The sequence below is a fragment of the Rhinolophus hipposideros genome (assembly GCF_964194185.1).
Source record: "Rhinolophus hipposideros genome assembly, chromosome: 16".
Classification (NCBI taxonomy): Eukaryota; Metazoa; Chordata; class Mammalia; order Chiroptera; family Rhinolophidae; genus Rhinolophus; species Rhinolophus hipposideros.
Genome location: NC_138062.1, coordinates 49791435 through 49809238, shown reverse-complemented (window position 1 = coordinate 49809238; position 17804 = coordinate 49791435). Strand labels below are relative to the sequence as shown.

Below are 17804 nucleotides of genomic sequence, written 5' to 3'. Positions count from 1 at the left end.
CTTTTCCTTTGTTTATTCTTTTACTGTATTTATGGACTTTTTGCCAGCAGAAAATTTGGGGTGTTTTCATCACTGATGTTTCCAATTTGTTCTTGGGCACGTCCTGGGTTTTGCCTCCTAGCACCTCCTCATGGAGCCTTCATGTGATCTTCTCTGGGGCTGAGGGTGCCACCTTTGTCCTGACCATGTTCTCCTCCTGCTCATTCTCAAAATACCACAGTTGTCAGGGGCCTAGAGACTCCCTGTCCTTCCTGGAGGCAGGAGCTTTCATCTCAGGGCAATGGATGGGAATGTGTATATATTTGCAGTTCTCTCTGCTGAAGCCACCTAGGAAGTGAAAGAAAAATACTATGGCTACGCCCCCCACATAGCACTTCCTGCCACAAGCCTATTGTGATTCCCACTGCACTGAGGACAAAACCCCTACCCTTTCCTTCCACCCACAAGACCCCATTGATGCCTCTAAACAAGTCTCGGCATACTATGTCCCTGGCACCCTGCCCTTCTCGGGAACAATCTAATATCGTCTAACTTCTCAGGCTGTACCCTCTTCTGGAACTCCTTATACCTCCACATCACTCTCTGGCTAATCCCACTTGTTTTTGGATTTAAGTATAAAGTCACTACCTCCAGGAGGCCTTCCCAGACTCTGGGGGGTCTCTCCTAGCAGCCTGGCCCCGAGGGCCACTGGACTAATTCATGGATAATAGGTTTGTGCATTGTCATCTCCCCCATAAGACTGTCAGCTCCACCAGTCAGAGACTGGGTTTGCTGTGTCAATACCCTGCACACAGGAGGTGACCATTAAGGATCTGTGGATGATTGAATTAAAGTCAACAAATACGTACCCAGGCCATCTTGGGGCCAGGATTTGTGATGAGATTACAGAGATAAGAGTCTTCTAAAATCTCTCCCCAAATTTCTTTCTGGGGTTCATATCTTACTAAGGATGCTGCCTCCCCCATCCCCTGCCCAAAACAAAAAAAACAAACAAAAAAAATCAATCAAACCCGGCTCCTGCTTCCCATCCTGTGTTCTCTTCCCTCCTCTCCCTTTTCTGCCCTGCCAGCTTCCTCTCTGCTCCTTAAACTGCTTAACTCATGCCCACCTGAGGGCTTCTGTCCTTGTGGTGCCCTCCATCAGGAGTGCTCTTTTGCCCTGCCTCACATCTCAGCTGAGTTGATCTTGGCCTCTGTACAGAGCTCTCCTGAGCCCTGGCCTGTGCCTGTCCTGTTAGCTGGTTTTCTTTACTCTCCATAATGATTAATTGCCCCTCCGCCATGCAGATGGTGAGGTGTGCCCGCGGGCAGGCCCAGTTGCCTGGTTGGCGCTGTTGCTAGGGCTGGGTGTAGGGCACCATGCACAGAAGAGGGCCTCTGCCCTTCCCAGGGTCTCATGGGAGAAATATCTGGAAGAACTTGACCTTTGTCTGGGGCAACTTGCCAGCCTCCTTCCTGGGGAGACCCAGACCAGTTCCTTCCCCAAGTGCAAAATTAGTTCCTCTGGGTGCCCAACCCATACATTCCACAGAGGAGTAAACGGAGGCCCAAGGAGCCTGGGTGTTGCCAGGGCCCCACAGAAAGTGAGTCTGGAGCCTGCTGAGACCCCTTGTGGCCTGAGCCCTCCTCTGTGCTGTTACCCCTTCTCTTGGGTCTGGGGTCTCCAGCAGCCTGTTGAGCAGAGCCACTGCTGTGCAGGCTTCTGGAACTTTCTGCCCCTCCCCAGCTGGGCCCTCTCACCTCCCCGCCCCCGTCCCCCACAAGGCCATGACTTTCGGTAAGTGACAGCAGCTCAGGAAGCTGAGGGGCCCACACAGGAAGGAGCCCAGTGGGACTTTCCTTCCTCCGCCACCCGGCTCTGCCCTCCTGTCGTTGGTCTAGGGTCCCCCACCTGCCAGGTAAGATCTGGAGGTACTACATGGCTCTAGCAGACCTAGGGTGGGTGGATGGTTGTGGCTGGGGATGGCAGGGCAGGTGGAGGGTGCTGTGACAGCAAAGGCAAGTTTACCTTGCAGGCCTCCAAGTGAGCTGGGGCGGCTGCTTGTGTGGCCTCTAGCAAAGCCACCCTTGCTGGGCCTCAGCTTTGTCTGGCATAAAAATGAGGCTTCACAGTCCCAGCTCTCAGAACCTACATGAAACACTGCATGTGTGGGGTGCTCAGCACCCTTAGGGAAACAGTTTCCAGCCCGGACCCTCCCAGTTCCCAGACCAGCCATTCCAGGATGTGGGATTTTGGGTGTTAAAAACGGGTATTTTTTTTGGCCCCAAATTCTGAATTTCACCTCTGACTTTTCCTTTTTTTTACTTTCAATATTTAAACAATCATGTTTTTTTAAAAAACAAACAAAAAATTTATTTTAAACCGAAAATGCATTGTGTGATTCCGTTGATGTAAAAGGGTAAAAATGAGCAAGATCAGGTCAGCTGTTAGAAATATGTCAAGGGTGGCCGGTTAGCTCAGGATTGCTGGTTCGATCCCCACATGGGCCACTGTGAGCTGCACCCTCCACAACTAGATTGAAACAACTACTTGACTTGGAGCTGATGGGTCCTGGAAAAACACACTTAAAATAAATAAAAGTTTTTTTAAAAAAAAGGAAAAAAGGAAATAGGACAGTGGTCCTCTCTGTGGCGAGTGACAGGAATCCCACGGTTTGTGGAGCTGCAAATGTTTCTATTAATGGTCTGGGACTGGTGACACTGAGGTGTCACTAGAGGGAAGTTCTCTCCCTGCCACCCCCTCCCTCCCTGACAGTAACCACCAAACCACCCTGGCAGGGACCTTCCTTTCTGGTTTAGCTGGCATTCATCCAGTGCTCACGGGGCATGTTGCCAAGGATTGGGCCAATTACTGTGGATTAAATGTGACACGTCTGGGTGGGCTGAGCAGACCACTTCACTGATGCGGGTGGGGAGTCAGCCCATTTCACAGCTGAAAGAGTTGAGCCCCAGTAGTGGGAACCCTGCTGGGATCACTCAGCCAGGACAAGAAGGGACTAGGATTTGAACCCAGAACCTGGGTCTTCACCTGTCCCAGCCCCAGGTTTATATTCTGGATGCATTCAGAATGCATTAATGCTGTCCCATCCCACCCTTGTGCCCTACTATAATTTTGCAACATAGTTTTTACCCAACATTCTCTTTCTTAATTCAGATCAGTTTAAGTGGATCTTGCCCACCTCCTCCACTTTTCCTCACTGGGTTCAAAGGCCAACCCCTTGCCCTGCCTAGCCAGGGGCCCTGAGCTCTGGGGTTCCCAGGAGTGACAGAGAGAGAGAGAGAGAGAGAGAGAGAGAGAGAGAGAGAGAGAGAGAGAGAGAGAGAGATGAAGGTGGTAGGAGGTTGTCAGATGTTAATAAAGAAATTGTTTTCCTTCTGGGCCCATCCCAGGGAGGCTTCCTACTATGGGAGCCTGAGATGCTCCTGGCGGGCTCAGTGGTGGGAGTGATGGAGATAGAGATCATGGTGGTGGTGGGGAGGCAGGAAGACAAACACAGAGACCCCTGTTGGCAGAATTATCAGACTGGGTCTGCCCCCAGGGCACGCATCACATCAGATGCAGAAGCTTCCAGCCCCAGCCCCTCACCCTCACCCAAAAAGTGGTGCCAGCCACCCTTACCCTGGTAAATGCTACATGCACAAGCCAGTACTCATCTGCTTCCTGGTGGGCAAATCTGAACATTTGTGACTGATTGCTCTTGCCTGTCTGGGGCAGGGGCTGGGCTAGGAGGTAGTGCAGAGGCTGAAGATTGACTGGAGATGTCTGCCCTGGGCACTGACAAAAGTGTCGGTATGAATTCACACAAATCTGGTTCAGACTATCTTCCAGCTCCCAGCACAGCCCTCAGCTGGAGGCTTATGGCTCCTTATCCATCTTGCAGACTCAAAACCCTCCGTTTCTCTCCATCTCTTTCTGTCTCTCTGTATCTCCTCTTTCTCCAGCTCCACCCCTACCTCACCCAGCAGCATCTCTGTCCCCTTCCCCAACCTCGAGAAGCTTTGTAGTCTTGTCCTCTCTGCCCAGAATTGAGGGGCTGTCTCTCTCTGTCCAGGCAGGTTGCATTCATGGCGCCTCCAAGTGAGGAGACGCCCCTGATCCCTCAGCGCTCCTGCAGCCTCTCATCTTCAGAGGCTGGTGCCCTACATGTGCTGCTGCCCCCTCGGGGCCCTGGACCCATACAGCGCCTATCCTTCTCCTTTGGGGACCACTCGGCTGAAGAGCTGTGTGTTCGGGCTGCTAAGGCCAGTGGTGAGTGGGTCCCTAAAAGGCTGGGCCAGGAGGATGGGTAGGGTTGGGCGCTCAGATTGGGAGCTAGAATAGCTGTCAACCTGAGTCAGCATTGGAGCTGGGGCTTTGAGGGATGAGTAGGAGTTTGGTAAAGACTCAGAGGTGTGATGGTACAGGAGGGAAAACAACTGGTCATCCCTCAAGGTAAAGTGTGCAGTGGAAGGAGGTGCTCTGGGAAGAGAGGTGGGGAGCCCTGAGAAGCAGGTGAGTGCATGGCTTCTCTCCTGAGGACAATGAGGAATCCTGGAGTGTGTATGAGCAGGGGTGGGACACAGTGTCAGAGCTAAAGGTGACAAAGACCCCTGTGCATGGGCTGCATGGGGGCTGCAGAGAACAGATGGGGAGACTCAGAAAGGAGCTGATGGGGGCATCCCCTCAGGCATCCTGCCCGTGTACCACTCCCTCTTTGCTCTGGCCACGGAGGACCTGTCCTGCTGGTTCCCCCCGAGCCATATCTTCTCCGTGGAGGATGCGGGCACCCAGGTCCTCGTCTACAGGCTCCGGTAGGAAGCACTTCCCCTCCATGCAGGTGTGGGTTAGACAACACAAGAATGGGATGCTTTTTGCTGCGGGCTTGGAAATGGGAGTTTGAAACAGTGATCCTACAATGTATCATCTCCCTAAACCTCCTAGTGGGTGCCCCAGGGAGGGCATGATAATTGCCCATTTCACAGATGTGGAAACAGGCCAGAGAGGGTGGGTGGCTTGCCCAAGGTACACAGCAAGTCAATGGCACACCCTAGACTCTGTGAGGTCTTTGCAGTCAGCTACCGCCCCTATACCTCCGCTCCAGGGTTCTCACCCCTCTCCACAGCTTTTACTTCCCCAACTGGTTTGGGCTAGAGAAGTGTCACCGCTTCGGGCTTCGAAAGGACTTGGCCAGCGCCATCCTTGACCTGCCAGTCCTGGAGCACCTCTTCGCCCAGGTAGGGGTCTGTATGGGACTTGGCCCAGGGCTGGGGGTCCTCAGAGCAACCTCAGAGGTGGCCTCAGCTGACCCTTCCTGTGGCAACCCAGGGATGGGGGGGGTCACCTCAGGGATGGGGGTCTACAGGGCAACCTGAGAACTCACAGTTGGGCTGTGACTGGCCCCCAGCACCGCAACGACCTGGTGAGTGGCCGCCTCCCCGTGGGCCTTGGTCTCAAGGAGCAGGGAGAATGTCTCAGCCTGGCTGTGCTGGACCTGGCTCGGATGGCCTGTGAGCAGGCCCAGAGGCCAGAGGAGCTGCTGAAGACCATCAGGTGAGGGCCTCCAGGCTGTGGCACCCAGCTGCTACCTGGGCGTGAGCAAAGGTGGCTCCACCACGGCACCCCAGAGCCCAAGACCCCCTGGGGCTCCCACCTATATGCCTGCAGTATGTCCATGTGATCCAGGCCCTTCAACCTGGCCCCATACCCTGCTGAGGCTCCAGGGCCCTGCCTCCTGCCTCTAAAAGGCCTGCCTGTGTTTCTGTCTGTCCTGTGGGCCCCAGTGGCCCTCCCCACTCTGCTCTCATGCATAACCCTGAGTGTGTCTCCATGTGGGCCTCATGCCCTCCAGGGAGGCCACACTACAGCCCCTCAACTAAAGCCTGGGTGGGTGTGTGTCCTTGTCAATCCCTGAGGAGACCCCTTCCCACACTCAGGGCCCGCTTCCCCCACTCGCAGCTACAAGACCTGCCTGCCACCTGGCCTGCGCGACCTGATCCAGGGACTGAGCTTCGTGACGCGGAGGCGCATCCGGAGGACAGTGCGCCAGGCCCTGCGCCGTGTGGCCGCCTGTCAGGCTGACAGGCAATCGCTCATGGCCAAGTACATCATGGACCTGGAGCGACTGGACCCGGCCAGGGCCTCCGAGACCTTCCTCGTGGGCCTCCCCGGGGCGGCTGGTGGTCAGGATGCACCGGGGCTGCTCCGCGTGGCTGGTGGCAGCGGCATCGCCTGGAGTCCAGGAGCCCAAGAGGTGCGGGAGGATGCTGGCTGGGACCAACCAAGCTGAGCGCGGGGCTTAGAAGGGAGGGGCAGGAGAGTGGGCGGGGCTCTTAGAGGAGGGGCGAGGGAAGCGGAGAGACTGTGGGCGGGCTCAGGCAGTAGCCAACTAGAGGTGGGGCTGAGCGAGGGCACGGGAATGAAATGGGCGGGGCCGAGAGGGGGGAGTGATTGGGTGGGCGGGGCACGGGACGGTGCTAACTGACGGTAAGGGAGAAGGTGGGACTAGGAGGGGGCGGGGCTTCTGACTGGACTAAGAGAGGCGGGTAGGTAAAGTGAGGCTAAGCGAGGGAGGGGCTCAGAGAGGGGACCCGCCAAAAGTGGGGTGTGAGAAATTTGGGATGTGCAGGGGAGAGGTTGCGAGGGGTGGGATTGATAGAAGAGGTGGGTTTTGGCAGGGGCGAGGTGGGAAAGGGATGGGCTGGGCCAGGTTGAGAGGGGCGGGGCTCATGGTCATGGGTTGGTGGGGTACAGATTTCCTTCTAAGAGGGGTTGAAGGATCTGAGGGAGTGGGACTCCCAACATCACTCTCCCCCCACCCCAGGTCTTCCAACCCTTCTGCGACTTTCCAGAAATTGTGGACATCAGCATCAAGCAGGCCCCACGCGTTGGCCCGGCCGGGGAGCATCGCCTGGTTACTGTCACCAGGACAGACAACCAGATCCTGGTGGGTGTTGGACCCCCCCCCCCCACTCCCCGCCTTACCCGAGGGCGGGGACCGCAGCGGGCGCTAATGCGGACCCTTACAGGAGGCTGAGTTCCCGGGGCTGCCCGCCGCGTTGTCCTTCGTGGCGCTCGTGGACGGCTACTTCCGGCTGACCACCGACTCTCAGCACTACTTCTGCAAGGAGGTGGCTCCGCCGCGGCTGCTGGAGGAGGTGGCCCAGCAGTGCCATGGCCCCATCACGTAAGGACCCGCCTCCCAGGCCAGCCCTCAGCAGCCAGATCCATCTGGGTCTGAATCCTGGTCACGCCCCTTCTCCGTACCTCAGTGTCCTCGCCTTCCAGGAGCCTTGGACAAGAGGTCAAGTGCTCCAACAGCGCCTGGTGCATAGGCAGTGCTCAGTAAAGCTGGGGTCTCCTTTCTGCTTCCCAGGGCAGCCATTTCCTTCCTTCTGACTCCAGGGGTCCCAGGGCCATTTCCCCTTGTTTAATCTTCTAGGTAGAACCCCGTCTTTTGGCCCATTTTATATATGCGGTGGCTGGATGGGAGGGAATGTTACCTGGTGAGGGTCCCAGGGCTTCAGAGAGACCAGGATTAGAACCCAGGTCTGGCTTGGTGTCTCTGCCTCTTTCTCTCTGTCTTGAATTCTCGGTTCCCTCCCACCTTTCCCCAAAGCCTGGATTTTGCGGTCAACAAGCTCAAGGCTAGGGGCTCCTTTCCTGGCTCCTACGTTCTACGCCGCAGCCCCCAGGATTTCGACAGCTTCCTCCTCACTGTCTGTGTCCAGGTCAGTCCACCACTAGGAGTCAGGAGGGCAGGGAGGGCTTCCTGGAGGAGGTGAGATTTGAGCTGAGACCTGAAAGATGTGTCAGCATTTGCTTCCTGAAGAAGGAGAGGGAAAAGACATTCCCAGTGGAGGGAATAGCATATGCAAAGTCTTGGAGATTGAAATTAGCCTGTGGTGCTCAAGGAAGAGGAAGCTTATGAGAGGCTGCTGCCTACTCCCACTCAGGGACCACTCCTCCTTGCAGACCCCCCTGGGCCCTGATTACAAGGGCTGCCTCATCCGGTGCGACCCCACAGGAACCTTCTCCCTGGCTGGCCTTGGCCGACCACACAGCAGTCTTCGAGAGCTCCTGGCTGCCTGCTGGGATGGTGGGCTGCATGTGGATGGGGTTGCCCTGAACCTCACCTTCTGCTGCACCCCTAGACCCAAAGGTGAGACTATCCTCTTCTCGGAGCTGAGTAGTCAATCTGGGGCCCTGTCATTCTGTGTTAGCCACAACTCTTGTGTGGCAAATGGCAGAAACAGCAGGTCAAAGTGGTTTAGGGGAGAAAAGGTGATTTATTGGCTCATGGTATACAGTACTGCCTTCTGGCATGGCTAGACCCAGGCACAGCTGAATCTGAGGGATGTCGCTAACACTTAATCTCTCTCCATCTCTTGCCTTTTCCTCTGGGCAATTGCACTCTCAGACAAACCTCTCCCATGGGACAACTCTGAGGTGTGAGTTTGTTGCTCATTGGCGCCCCCTGCAGGGTTCCTTCCCTCTGTGTTTCACTTCACCCCATACAGGAATTCTTGGAGTCTCCTTTCAAATAAACCACGTGCCCTAGAGTCCTTATCTCAGGGTCGACTTCTGAGGGAGACCCCAAGCTAAAACAGGGAATGAGCAAACCTTTGAGGGCCTTTCACCTCTGACCTCTGGTTTTCTCCTTCCACCTTCTCCTCTTAGAAAAGTCCAACCTGATTGTGATCCGGAGAGGTTGCAGCCCGCCCACATCATCCCCTGTTCAGCCCCACTCGGGATTCCAGCTGAGTCAGATGACATTTCACAAGATCCCCGCTGACAGCCTGGAGTGGGTAAGGGGCCTCAGGAAGTGGGGGGACCTCAGTTGAAATCCAGAGACGCAGCCTAAATCCACCTCTGCTATGTGGCCTCAGGCATGTGATGTAAGCTCCCTCTGCCTCTGTTTCATTCATCAACTGTGAAATGGGGCCCGTACCCCACAAGAGCCCCTTACTGACCTTTCCTGTTGTCCTCTCACCCTAAAGCATGAGAACCTGGGTCATGGGTCCTTCACCAAGATTTACCGGGGCTGTCGCCATGAGGCTGTGGATGGGGAGCCCCGGGAAACAGAGGTGCTGCTCAAAGTGTTAGATGCCAAACATAAGAACTGCATGGAGGTGAGTGAATGGGAACCAGGCCTGTGGGGTCAGGGCTGACTGAACAGAGGGTCGTGGAGTCAGAGACACTTGAAAACACAGAAATGTAGCCACAGTATCTCCAACCAATGAAATATAGAAGCGTTGGGGGAATTTAGAAGCAAAGGAAAGAGTACACCAGACTACAGGAACAGCCAGTGCAAGGGTCCTGAGGCAGGACTGAGCCTGGCACATTTAAGGAACAGCAAGGACGCCAGTGGGCCAGGGAGGAGTGAGCAAAGGAGAGGGGAATGACGTAGACGGAGGCCTCAGAGGGGCTGGGCCACACAGGGGAAGGCTTGAGCCCTTCTTAACCCCCAAATCTCCCACTTCTCTGTAAGAGACTTGGGGTAGATCACAGTAGGGTCTTCCAGCTGCCATCAGAAAAATCATGATACAGAGTGCTGTGTGCACTCACGGTGGGCTCCAGGGCCAGAGAAGATTGGAGCCAGGCCTCCTCCTCAGGCATGTTTGTGAGCAGCAGGTTCGGGGTCCCTGATTGGACCCTGGAATGGGAAGAACCCATGCATCTTCTCTCCCTCCTCACCTCCCCAGTCATTCCTGGAAGCGGCGAGCTTGATGAACCAAGTGTCGTACCAGCATCTCGTGTTGCTTCATGGCGTGTGCATGGCTGGAGACAGTGAGACCCCCATGCCCCAACCCTGACCTGCTTCACTGAGCCTATCCATGCAGCATTAGAAATAAACATACAGGGGCCACCACCCTATCCCCATGCCCCTCAATCATCACTCCTTGGGCAGCAGTGCCAGGCTCTAACCAATCCCCAGCCCCCAGAACTCGCAAGCCAGACAGACCTTCGTTCCAATGTCCCTTCACTGTGTACCCCCTCTAAAGCTTTGCACGGGCCACGTTGCCTCTCCAAGCCCCCATTCCATCCATTTAGTTCAGTCCAAATGGTGTCAGGAGTGGGGCACACAGCAAAGAATATGACAGGCTGGCAGGGTGATAAATGATCGTTTCTGATTGGGGACAATGCAGGCCACCAGGGGTGGTCAGAGGCCACTACTCCCAGCTTGCAGGTCAGACAATGGTTCTGGGGAGGTGAAGATAAGTAGGAATTAGGGCAAAGAAGGAAGAGGGCTGTTCAAGGCGGAAGACATAGAACATACAAAGGGCTGGAAGTGAGATGCAGAGAGAGCTCAGAACCTTCCAGGCATTTCCGGCAGATAGTTCTGAGATGGAAGTGGGAAGGTTGGAGAGGTGAGTGGGGTAAGGACGGAGGAGCAGGGAAGGGAACCGTCAGAGTGGAGAGTTCAAGGAACCCCTGAGGGTGAGGTGGAGGGAGAGCCCGGCGAAGGCAATGCGGTCCTACCTCCCAACCCCGCTCCTCCCTGGGCTGCCACTAGGCATCATGGTGCAGGAATTTGTACACCTGGGAGCTCTAGACACATATCTACGCAAGTGTGGCCACCTGGTGCCGGCCAGCTGGAAGCTGCAGGTGATCAAACAGCTGGCCTATGCTCTCAACTATCTTGTGAGTACTCCTCTGCCTGCTCCACCTTCTCTTCACAGACAGGAGGGGGAATTGAGGGTGGACTCTGTAGTATGGATAGCAATATGGCAAGGGCACAAGGGGAGAGCATTTTGGACTGAGGGGACAGCATATGTACAGGCTCAGAGGTGTAAGACCAGAAGGGAACAGCTGGTCATCTGTGGATATCACTGGGGAGTAGTGAGCAATGAGGCTGAGTGGGGGAAAGGCTTCCCAAAGTGCTGTGGCCTTGAAGGTTGAGTAGGAGTTCATCAAGAGGCGAAAGGAAGGAGGACATATCAGGCTGAAGGAACAGCCTGGGCAAAGACCTGCAGCTGAGAAGGCGTGTTCCATGTCTGGGGTGCATCAGGCAATTCAGTTGGCAGGAGACCAGGGTGTGGAAGAGAGCTCCTGGGAAGAATGAGCAAGGCCTTGAATGCCAGGTTCTCTGACTTTATCCTGAAGGCAATGGGGAGCCACAGGGTGGGTGAGCAGGATTTAAGAAGCAGAAGGACATAGGTCATAGGGGGTGGATTAGAGGAGGCCAGACAGGCTGCCAGTAATCTAGGGAAGATTCTGGAGTATTGTCTGAGCAGTACCAGTTGGGCTTTGAAGGATGTGTAGGAGTTTGTGAGCTAGTATATTCACTCATCAAACCTTCCCTGGCATTTCCCTATGCCTGGCCCACTTAGGAGGACAAGTGCCTCCCCCATGGTAATGTCTCAGCCCGGAAGGTGCTTCTGGCTCGGGAGGGGACTGATGGGAGCCCACCCTTCATCAAGCTGAGTGATCCTGGTGTCAGCCCCACTGTGCTAAGCCTGGAGAGTAAGTGTGGAGGGCTGGAGGAGGAAGGGGTCTTGTGGGGCAAGGAAGCAATTCCTGACACCATCCCCACCCCCAGTGCTCACTGACAGGATCCCTTGGGTGGCCCCTGAGTGTCTCCAGGAGGCCCGGACACTTGGCTTGGAAGCTGACAAGTGGGGCTTCGGTGCCACAGTCTGGGAGGTATTCAGCGGTGTCACGATGCCAGTCAGTACCCTGGATCCTGCCAAGGTCAGAGCCCCCCTTTGACAGAAGGGTGGACTAAGGTCCAGGGGAGGGTGGGCAGGTCTGGAGGGGGGCTTCTCAGGGTGCACCAGCGGTGACCAGCCCCTCTTCCTGCCCTCAGAAGCTCCAGTTTTACGAGGATCGGCAGCAGCTGCCTGCCCCCAAGTGGATGGAGCTGGCCCTCCTAATCCAACAATGCATGGCCTATGAGCCAGGCCATAGGCCCTCCTTCCGTGCCGTCATCCGTGATCTGAACAACCTTATTACATCAGGTGCCCCCTGGGCCAGGAAGGGTGGGCAGGGCTGGCATGTCATATTGGGCCCAGTGAGAGCAGAGCCCAACCTGTGTGCCTGGCACGATTGGAGTGTTGGTGACTTTAACAGTCAGCGTGGCCTTAACAGCTGCTGTAACAAGCAGGCTGCTGAGCTCAAGATTGAACATCATGGGTGTTTAGTTCTCATTCAGTGAGGGTGTCCATGTCAACAGGCACCTTTCCCTTTGTGGCTCCACCCATCGCATGGCCTCAGGTCTCTGTTGGAACCTCTGCAGAAGAGAGAGAGAGTGTGGAGGGGTCCATGCTAGGTTTCCATGGGGTAGGACTGACGGGGTACCCAGCGCATCTCCCCCATCAGCCTGAGCTTAGTCGTGTGACCACGAGTCACAGCAGTGGAGTCTGGGAAGGCCCTTCGGTCTCCATAGCCATGTGTGGTTGTACAGGGTGTGCACTGCCTAAGGGAGCTGCTTTGGCCCAGGGACATCCTTTTCTAGTCCCTGCAATGGTATCCTTTGGCTGGCAGCAGCCCTGCCATAATACCCAGAGAGGGTAAGCATGCAGATAGCGGTCCCACAGCAAGTCAGCTGAGCAGGCGAGTTCCATGCCTGGGGTGCATCAGCCAGTTCATTTGGCAGGAGACTCGGGTGTAGAAGAGAGTTGATGGGCCCAATACGCTGCTCACTCATTGCCTGTGGCCCCCAGATTATGAGCTCCTCTCAGACCCCACACCTGGTGCTCTGGCACCTCGTGATGAGCTGTGGAATGGTGCCCAGCTCTACGCCTGCCAGGACCCTACCATCTTTGAGGAGAGACACCTCAAATACATCTCACAGCTGGGCAAGGTGAGGTAGGCTGGGCGGGGGGGTGGGCGGAGCAGCACCCAGGTACATGGACACCAACCCCGCTGTCCCCCAGGGCAACTTTGGCAGCGTGGAACTATGCCGCTATGACCCGCTGGGGGACAACACAGGCGCCCTGGTGGCTGTGAAGCAGCTGCAGCACAGCGGGCCCGACCAGCAGAGGGACTTCCAGCGGGAGATCCACATCCTCAAAGCCCTGCACAGCGACTTCATTGTCAAGTACCGCGGTGTCAGCTACGGCCCAGGTCTGTCCCTTCCCAAACAAGAGGTCTTCAAAGCCCACAGTACGTCTGTGGGGTGGTCTGTGAACACCAGCAGGGACCCTATGGACTCTTCATTGTTTATCCAGATTCAGACCCACCAGGGGTTGGAATTCCAGCTCTGTCCTTTAGCCCTAGGGGCGACCTTGGGCAGGTGATTTAACCTCTCTGAATTTAAATTTCCCCACCTGAAAAATGGGTCATTTTGAGGTTTCAATGAATCAATGTATATGGTAGAAAGTACTCAAGAGATGTTAGCGATAAGTGTTAGTGTTGCCTTCCCATTTTATTGAAAGCAATACTGAGTCCCGGAAGAACCCAAGGTCCCACTCTGAACCGAAGGAAGAATGGGGAGGGGAGTAGATAGAGTTGGGTCCCGTGGTGACTCCTCCCGCCTCCTCTGTCTCCTAGGCCGCCAGAGCCTGCGGCTAGTCATGGAGTACTTGCCCAGCGGCTGCCTGCGCGACTTCCTGCAGCGGCACCGCTCGCGCCTCGACGCAAGCCGTCTGCTTCTCTACGCCTCGCAGATCTGCAAGGTGCGGGGCGGCCGCTCAGGGACCTGCGGCGCCTCGCCGAGCTGGCTGCTTGCCTTGGGCATGGGTCAGCGTAGAGTTTCGAGGGAAGACTGAGGGTTGACGTCTGGGGTCCAGATCAGGTTGGAGGTGGGGCTGAGTTAGGGCTGAGGTCAGGACCGGAGTACAGGATGGGGTAGAGGTGGGGTTAGGCGTGGGGTCTGGGTTGCGTTTGTATTCCAAGTCAGGCTCGGGGGCCCCTGCCGGGTCATCCTGGGGTCTATACCCCACGTCCCCCCGCAGGGCATGGAGTACCTGGGTTCCTGCCGGTGCGTGCACCGAGACCTGGCAGCGCGTAACATCCTGGTAGAGAGCGAGACGCACGTCAAGATTGCCGACTTCGGCCTCGCCAAGCTGCTGCCGCTGGACAAAGACTATTACGTTGTCCGCGAGCCGGGCCAGAGCCCTATCTTTTGGTGAGGACCCAGCCCCAGCCCGCCCCTCCTCCCCACAGCCCTGGCCCTTCCCCACAGCTACGGCTCCGCCCCGCCCCTCCCCACCCCCACTAGGTCCAACCCCAGCAGGCCACTGGGTTGGAGAATCACCCCCATCCCACACTCAGGGAAACTGAGACTGACCCAGCCCGGACTGACCTTCTCAGCCCCACCTTCCCTGGACCGCTCCCCTAGCCCAGGGCTACTCGTTTCCCATCCTCTGCCTGACCCACTCACCCACGGCTGCCCTGTCCTTTGCAGGTATGCCCCGGAGTCCCTCTCAGACAACATTTTCTCGCGCCAGTCAGACGTCTGGAGCTTCGGGGTCGTCCTGTACGAGCTATTCACCTACAGTGACAAGAGCTGCAGCCCCTCCGCCGTGAGTTGGCGCCCTGGGTCCCCAGAGCTCTCCCCCTCCCCCTTGCACTATGGCTGACCACCCCCACCCCACAGGCAGCCCCTTCCATGACAGAAGATCCCCGCCCCCCACCACGGGTGAGCCCTTCCCTCCCTTCACTAGGGCTTACCCTCCCAATCATGGGACGCCCCTCCCCCTCCAGCCCTGAATGCTCGTCCCCCACCATGGGCTCTCCCCCTTGGCCCCAGGAGTTCTTGCGAATGATGGGATGTGAGAGAGATGTCCCGGCTCTCTGCCGCCTCCTGGACCTGCTGGCGGAGGGCCAGAGGCTGCCGGCGCCTCCAGCCTGCCCTGGTGAGGTGAGAGCTGGAGGGTTTCCCTCAATTTCCCACTCTGGGGTCGCGGGCAACCCTGCTGGCCCCTCTGGATCTCTCCACCACGTTGTCTCTTGGTTGAGAACTCCTGCTGGCCTCTACTTTGCTGCCTTCTCACTGTATGGCAAGTCACAAACATGTTCAGAGCCTCAGTTTAGCATCTCCAAAATGGGAATAACAGTGCTTTATAAGGTGGGGGAGGAACAGAGGGGTTAACGCCCATCCTGTGCTCAGCTCAGAGTCTGACACACAGTCAGTACTTAATACAATTGTGGGGACACCGACTGTTTATCACCATAACTTTTGTGGAAGCTTCTGCCATGCAGTTGGTCATTCGTAAATTAGTTCATAAAATCATTTGTGGCACTCAGGCCATAAACATGTATGGAGCCCTGGTGCTGGGTGGTGTGCTGGTGCTGGGGACCAACAAGGGTCCTCTTGGAAACCTGCAGAAGCTAACAAGAACATTCTGGTGGTGATCAGTGTCTGGAAGGAGATGAACAAGGGGGAGTGATGGGGGAAGGGTAGGCAGGGAGGGCCTCTTAGATGGGGTGGTGTCTGGAGGAGAAGGAGCCCACCCCCGGGAAGAGCGGGCAGAGGGTTTCTCAGTGGAGGATGGAGTGTCCATCCTCTCAGCATTAGCTGAGCCTCTCAGTGGACGCTGCTTGGAACAAGATGGAGGGAGGGAGGCAGGGGAGGGGGTGAGATTTTGCTCTAAGACCCATAGGGAGCCATGGGAGGCTTTGGAGCAGGGGAGGGATGGAGTCTAAGTACATTTTAAAACTGGACCCGAGTCATGTCCTTCCTCCCAGTCTCGTGTGACCCTGTTGTCTCCTACACCCTCAGGTTCATGAGCTCATGAAGCTATGCTGGGCTCCTAGCCCTCAAGACCGGCCGTCCTTCAGTGCCCTGGGCCCGCAGCTGGATGCGCTGTGGAGTGGAAGTCGGGGGTAGCGTTCAGAGGCATGAGATGCTTACCTTCCCTGCTGGAGGGAGGACTCCACTCACTGTCATTTTTGCATCTCCTACATACGGACCTCCGGGTTCTGGTCTCCATGGACTGGCTGTGTGACTTTGGGCTGGGCGCTGCCCCTCTCTAGGCCTTGTGCTTCACGGAGACCCCGCATGCGTCAAATGACATTGCATCTGGCAGGCAGGGGGTGGGGAAGGCACCCCTTCTGGCTTGCCGAGTAATAGCAGCCTCGTGGCCTTTGGAACTTGTAAAGATTCAAGACAGTTGCCTCGATGGGGCCCACTGAGTCCTGCCCCCAAAAGTGAGGGACCACATTTAAACTCCTCTCATCTTCCCATGTCTCAGAGGATGTCTTCCTGTCTCATTTCCAGCAGGGAAATGATGTAACTTTAAATATGTGATCTCAGGCTTCTTTTCCCCCACGCTGCTTTTGCTGGAGGAAGGCAAGACAAGAGCAGCTGCTCTGGTTGGTAATTCACTTTTGGTGGAAGCAAGTGTGACTGGCTGGGATTGTGTGAGGGGCCAAGAGAGGTTGGAGTCCCAGTCCACTCTAACTGTACTTGACTGTCCCCATGGCTTGCTTCCCTGCCTTACACGGGGGCCCTTTCTGTCCTGACCAGAGGGTCAGGCATTGATGATCCTGGAGCCTGCCAGAAGATTTTCAGCAATTGAGGAAGTGAAAGGCATTCTTAGTAAAGGGAACAGCATGGTGAGAGTGAGGAGGCTCAGGGTATAGAGATTGTTGGAGCCCACAGTTCTGCCACTTATTTGCTATGTGACAATGGGCAGGTTTCTTCTCTTCTCTGTGTCTCCGTTCCATAGGGCTGGTCCCTCAGCTGTGCAGTCAACTTCTGGAGAGACTTATGCAGTTTAAGTCCCCACCACCCCTCACCGGCCTGCAAGGCTTTTCTGCCACTTAGCCTCCCTGGAAAGCTCTTATTCGTCTCTCAGAACCTCAGCTCTCACCTCCCTGTAGCCTTCCCTGGTGTGCTCCCATTACTCCCTGCCAGCCCTGTACTTCCCTCTGACCTTAGGACTAGGGTGGTGACTGTCCGGCTCTGTGTCCTCCGACCTGTGAACTCCATGGGGGTTTGGCTGACGTGGGCACTGAGGAGACTCTGGGGGTGTTTGTTGAATGAATAAAGGAGTTCAGTGGAAGGGATGGCTTGTTGCTGGATTTGGGTGATGGGGAACCTTGGGCGTATATGAGCTGGGAAGGAATGTGGTTAGGGCTGGGGGACAGTGACCCCTAGGTGCCACACTGGGGGTCTCAGGGCAGGCTAGGGGAGGAGGGACAGCATGGTGGGGCATTGGCTGGGTCCCTGGAGGACAGAAGCCTTCCCCCAAGTCCCAGCTGCTGGCCTTGGCTCTGTCCTGGGGAGCTGATTGCAGGCTTTTGGTGGGTGGAAGGAACAGGCTGCTCTGTGGGGGGTCAGAGGGCAAGGCTGGGTTGGTAGAACTAGGCTGTGGGGAGGGGTCCAACGTCAGAGAGGCCAAGCCAGTCCCCTCGGGACTGTGCTCCTCAGGATTGCTGGAAAGATATGGCGAGTGACAGAGAGGGAGAGAGAGAGCAGGGCAGAGACAAGAGACAGCTTTCTGTGTCTACTCTCTCAGCCCGGGAAAAGCCGCCTGCTTTGGTGAAGAGCCGGAAGGAGGGGCCATATGGGGCTGCTCTAAGCTCGAGCAAGATGAGGTTTTCAGCTCAGGCTCTCCTCTACCTTGGGTGGAGTATCATCCCCTCCCTCTGCCTTAGTTTCCCTTCTTGGTAAAACAAGGTCATAAGCCCTCCAAGGGCACCAGGCTGGCACCCAGTAGGTGCTGAGCAAATGTAGCCAGCTTTATTCTGGGCCCTCCAGTCTCTGTCCATCACGGGACCCTGAGGTGGGAGAGGCAGAGCTGGCCAGCACCCCCAGCCCCAGGGCCTAGCCTCCTGTCACCTTGGGCAAGTGGGGGGGTCCCGCTCTGAGCTTCAGTCTCCTTTTGCGTACAGCAATCAGGACAAGGTTCTGCATGTCCTTGGTCTCAGTTGACTGG

At 56.4% G+C, this 17804-nt stretch overlaps 1 protein-coding gene across 1 annotated transcript; it reads left to right on the top strand.

Moving 5' to 3' along the window:
- The first annotated feature begins 1827 nt into the window (after positions 1–1827).
- JAK3 (Janus kinase 3) lies at positions 1828–16931 on the top strand. Its single transcript, XM_081076428.1, has 24 exons — positions 1828–1897; positions 4052–4248; positions 4667–4790; positions 5102–5213; positions 5384–5529; positions 5935–6229; positions 6800–6922; positions 7005–7162; positions 7595–7706; positions 7951–8137; positions 8656–8783; positions 8976–9107; positions 9681–9765; positions 10493–10620; positions 11310–11442; positions 11519–11670; positions 11786–11936; positions 12642–12781; positions 12855–13044; positions 13471–13595; positions 13875–14047; positions 14327–14444; positions 14672–14782; positions 15644–16931. Exons 2-24 carry the CDS (start codon positions 4065–4067, stop codon positions 15749–15751), a joined length of 3315 nt encoding a protein of 1104 aa, XP_080932554.1. The 5' UTR covers positions 1828–1897; positions 4052–4064; the 3' UTR covers positions 15752–16931.
- Positions 16932–17804: the final 873 nt, after the last annotated feature.

Excerpts from the sequence above, each read along its gene's own strand:
- JAK3 (XM_081076428.1), top strand. The coding sequence starts at position 4,065 with ATGGCGCCTCCAAGTGAGGAGACGCCCCTGATCCCTCAGCGCTCCTGC. Across the intron at positions 7,707-7,950 it reads TCCTCACTGTCTGTGTCCAG|ACCCCCCTGGGCCCTGATTA; the intron begins GTCAGTCCACCA and ends TCCTCCTTGCAG. Across the intron at positions 9,766-10,492 it reads CGTGTGCATGGCTGGAGACA|GCATCATGGTGCAGGAATTT; the intron begins GTGAGACCCCCA and ends GGCTGCCACTAG.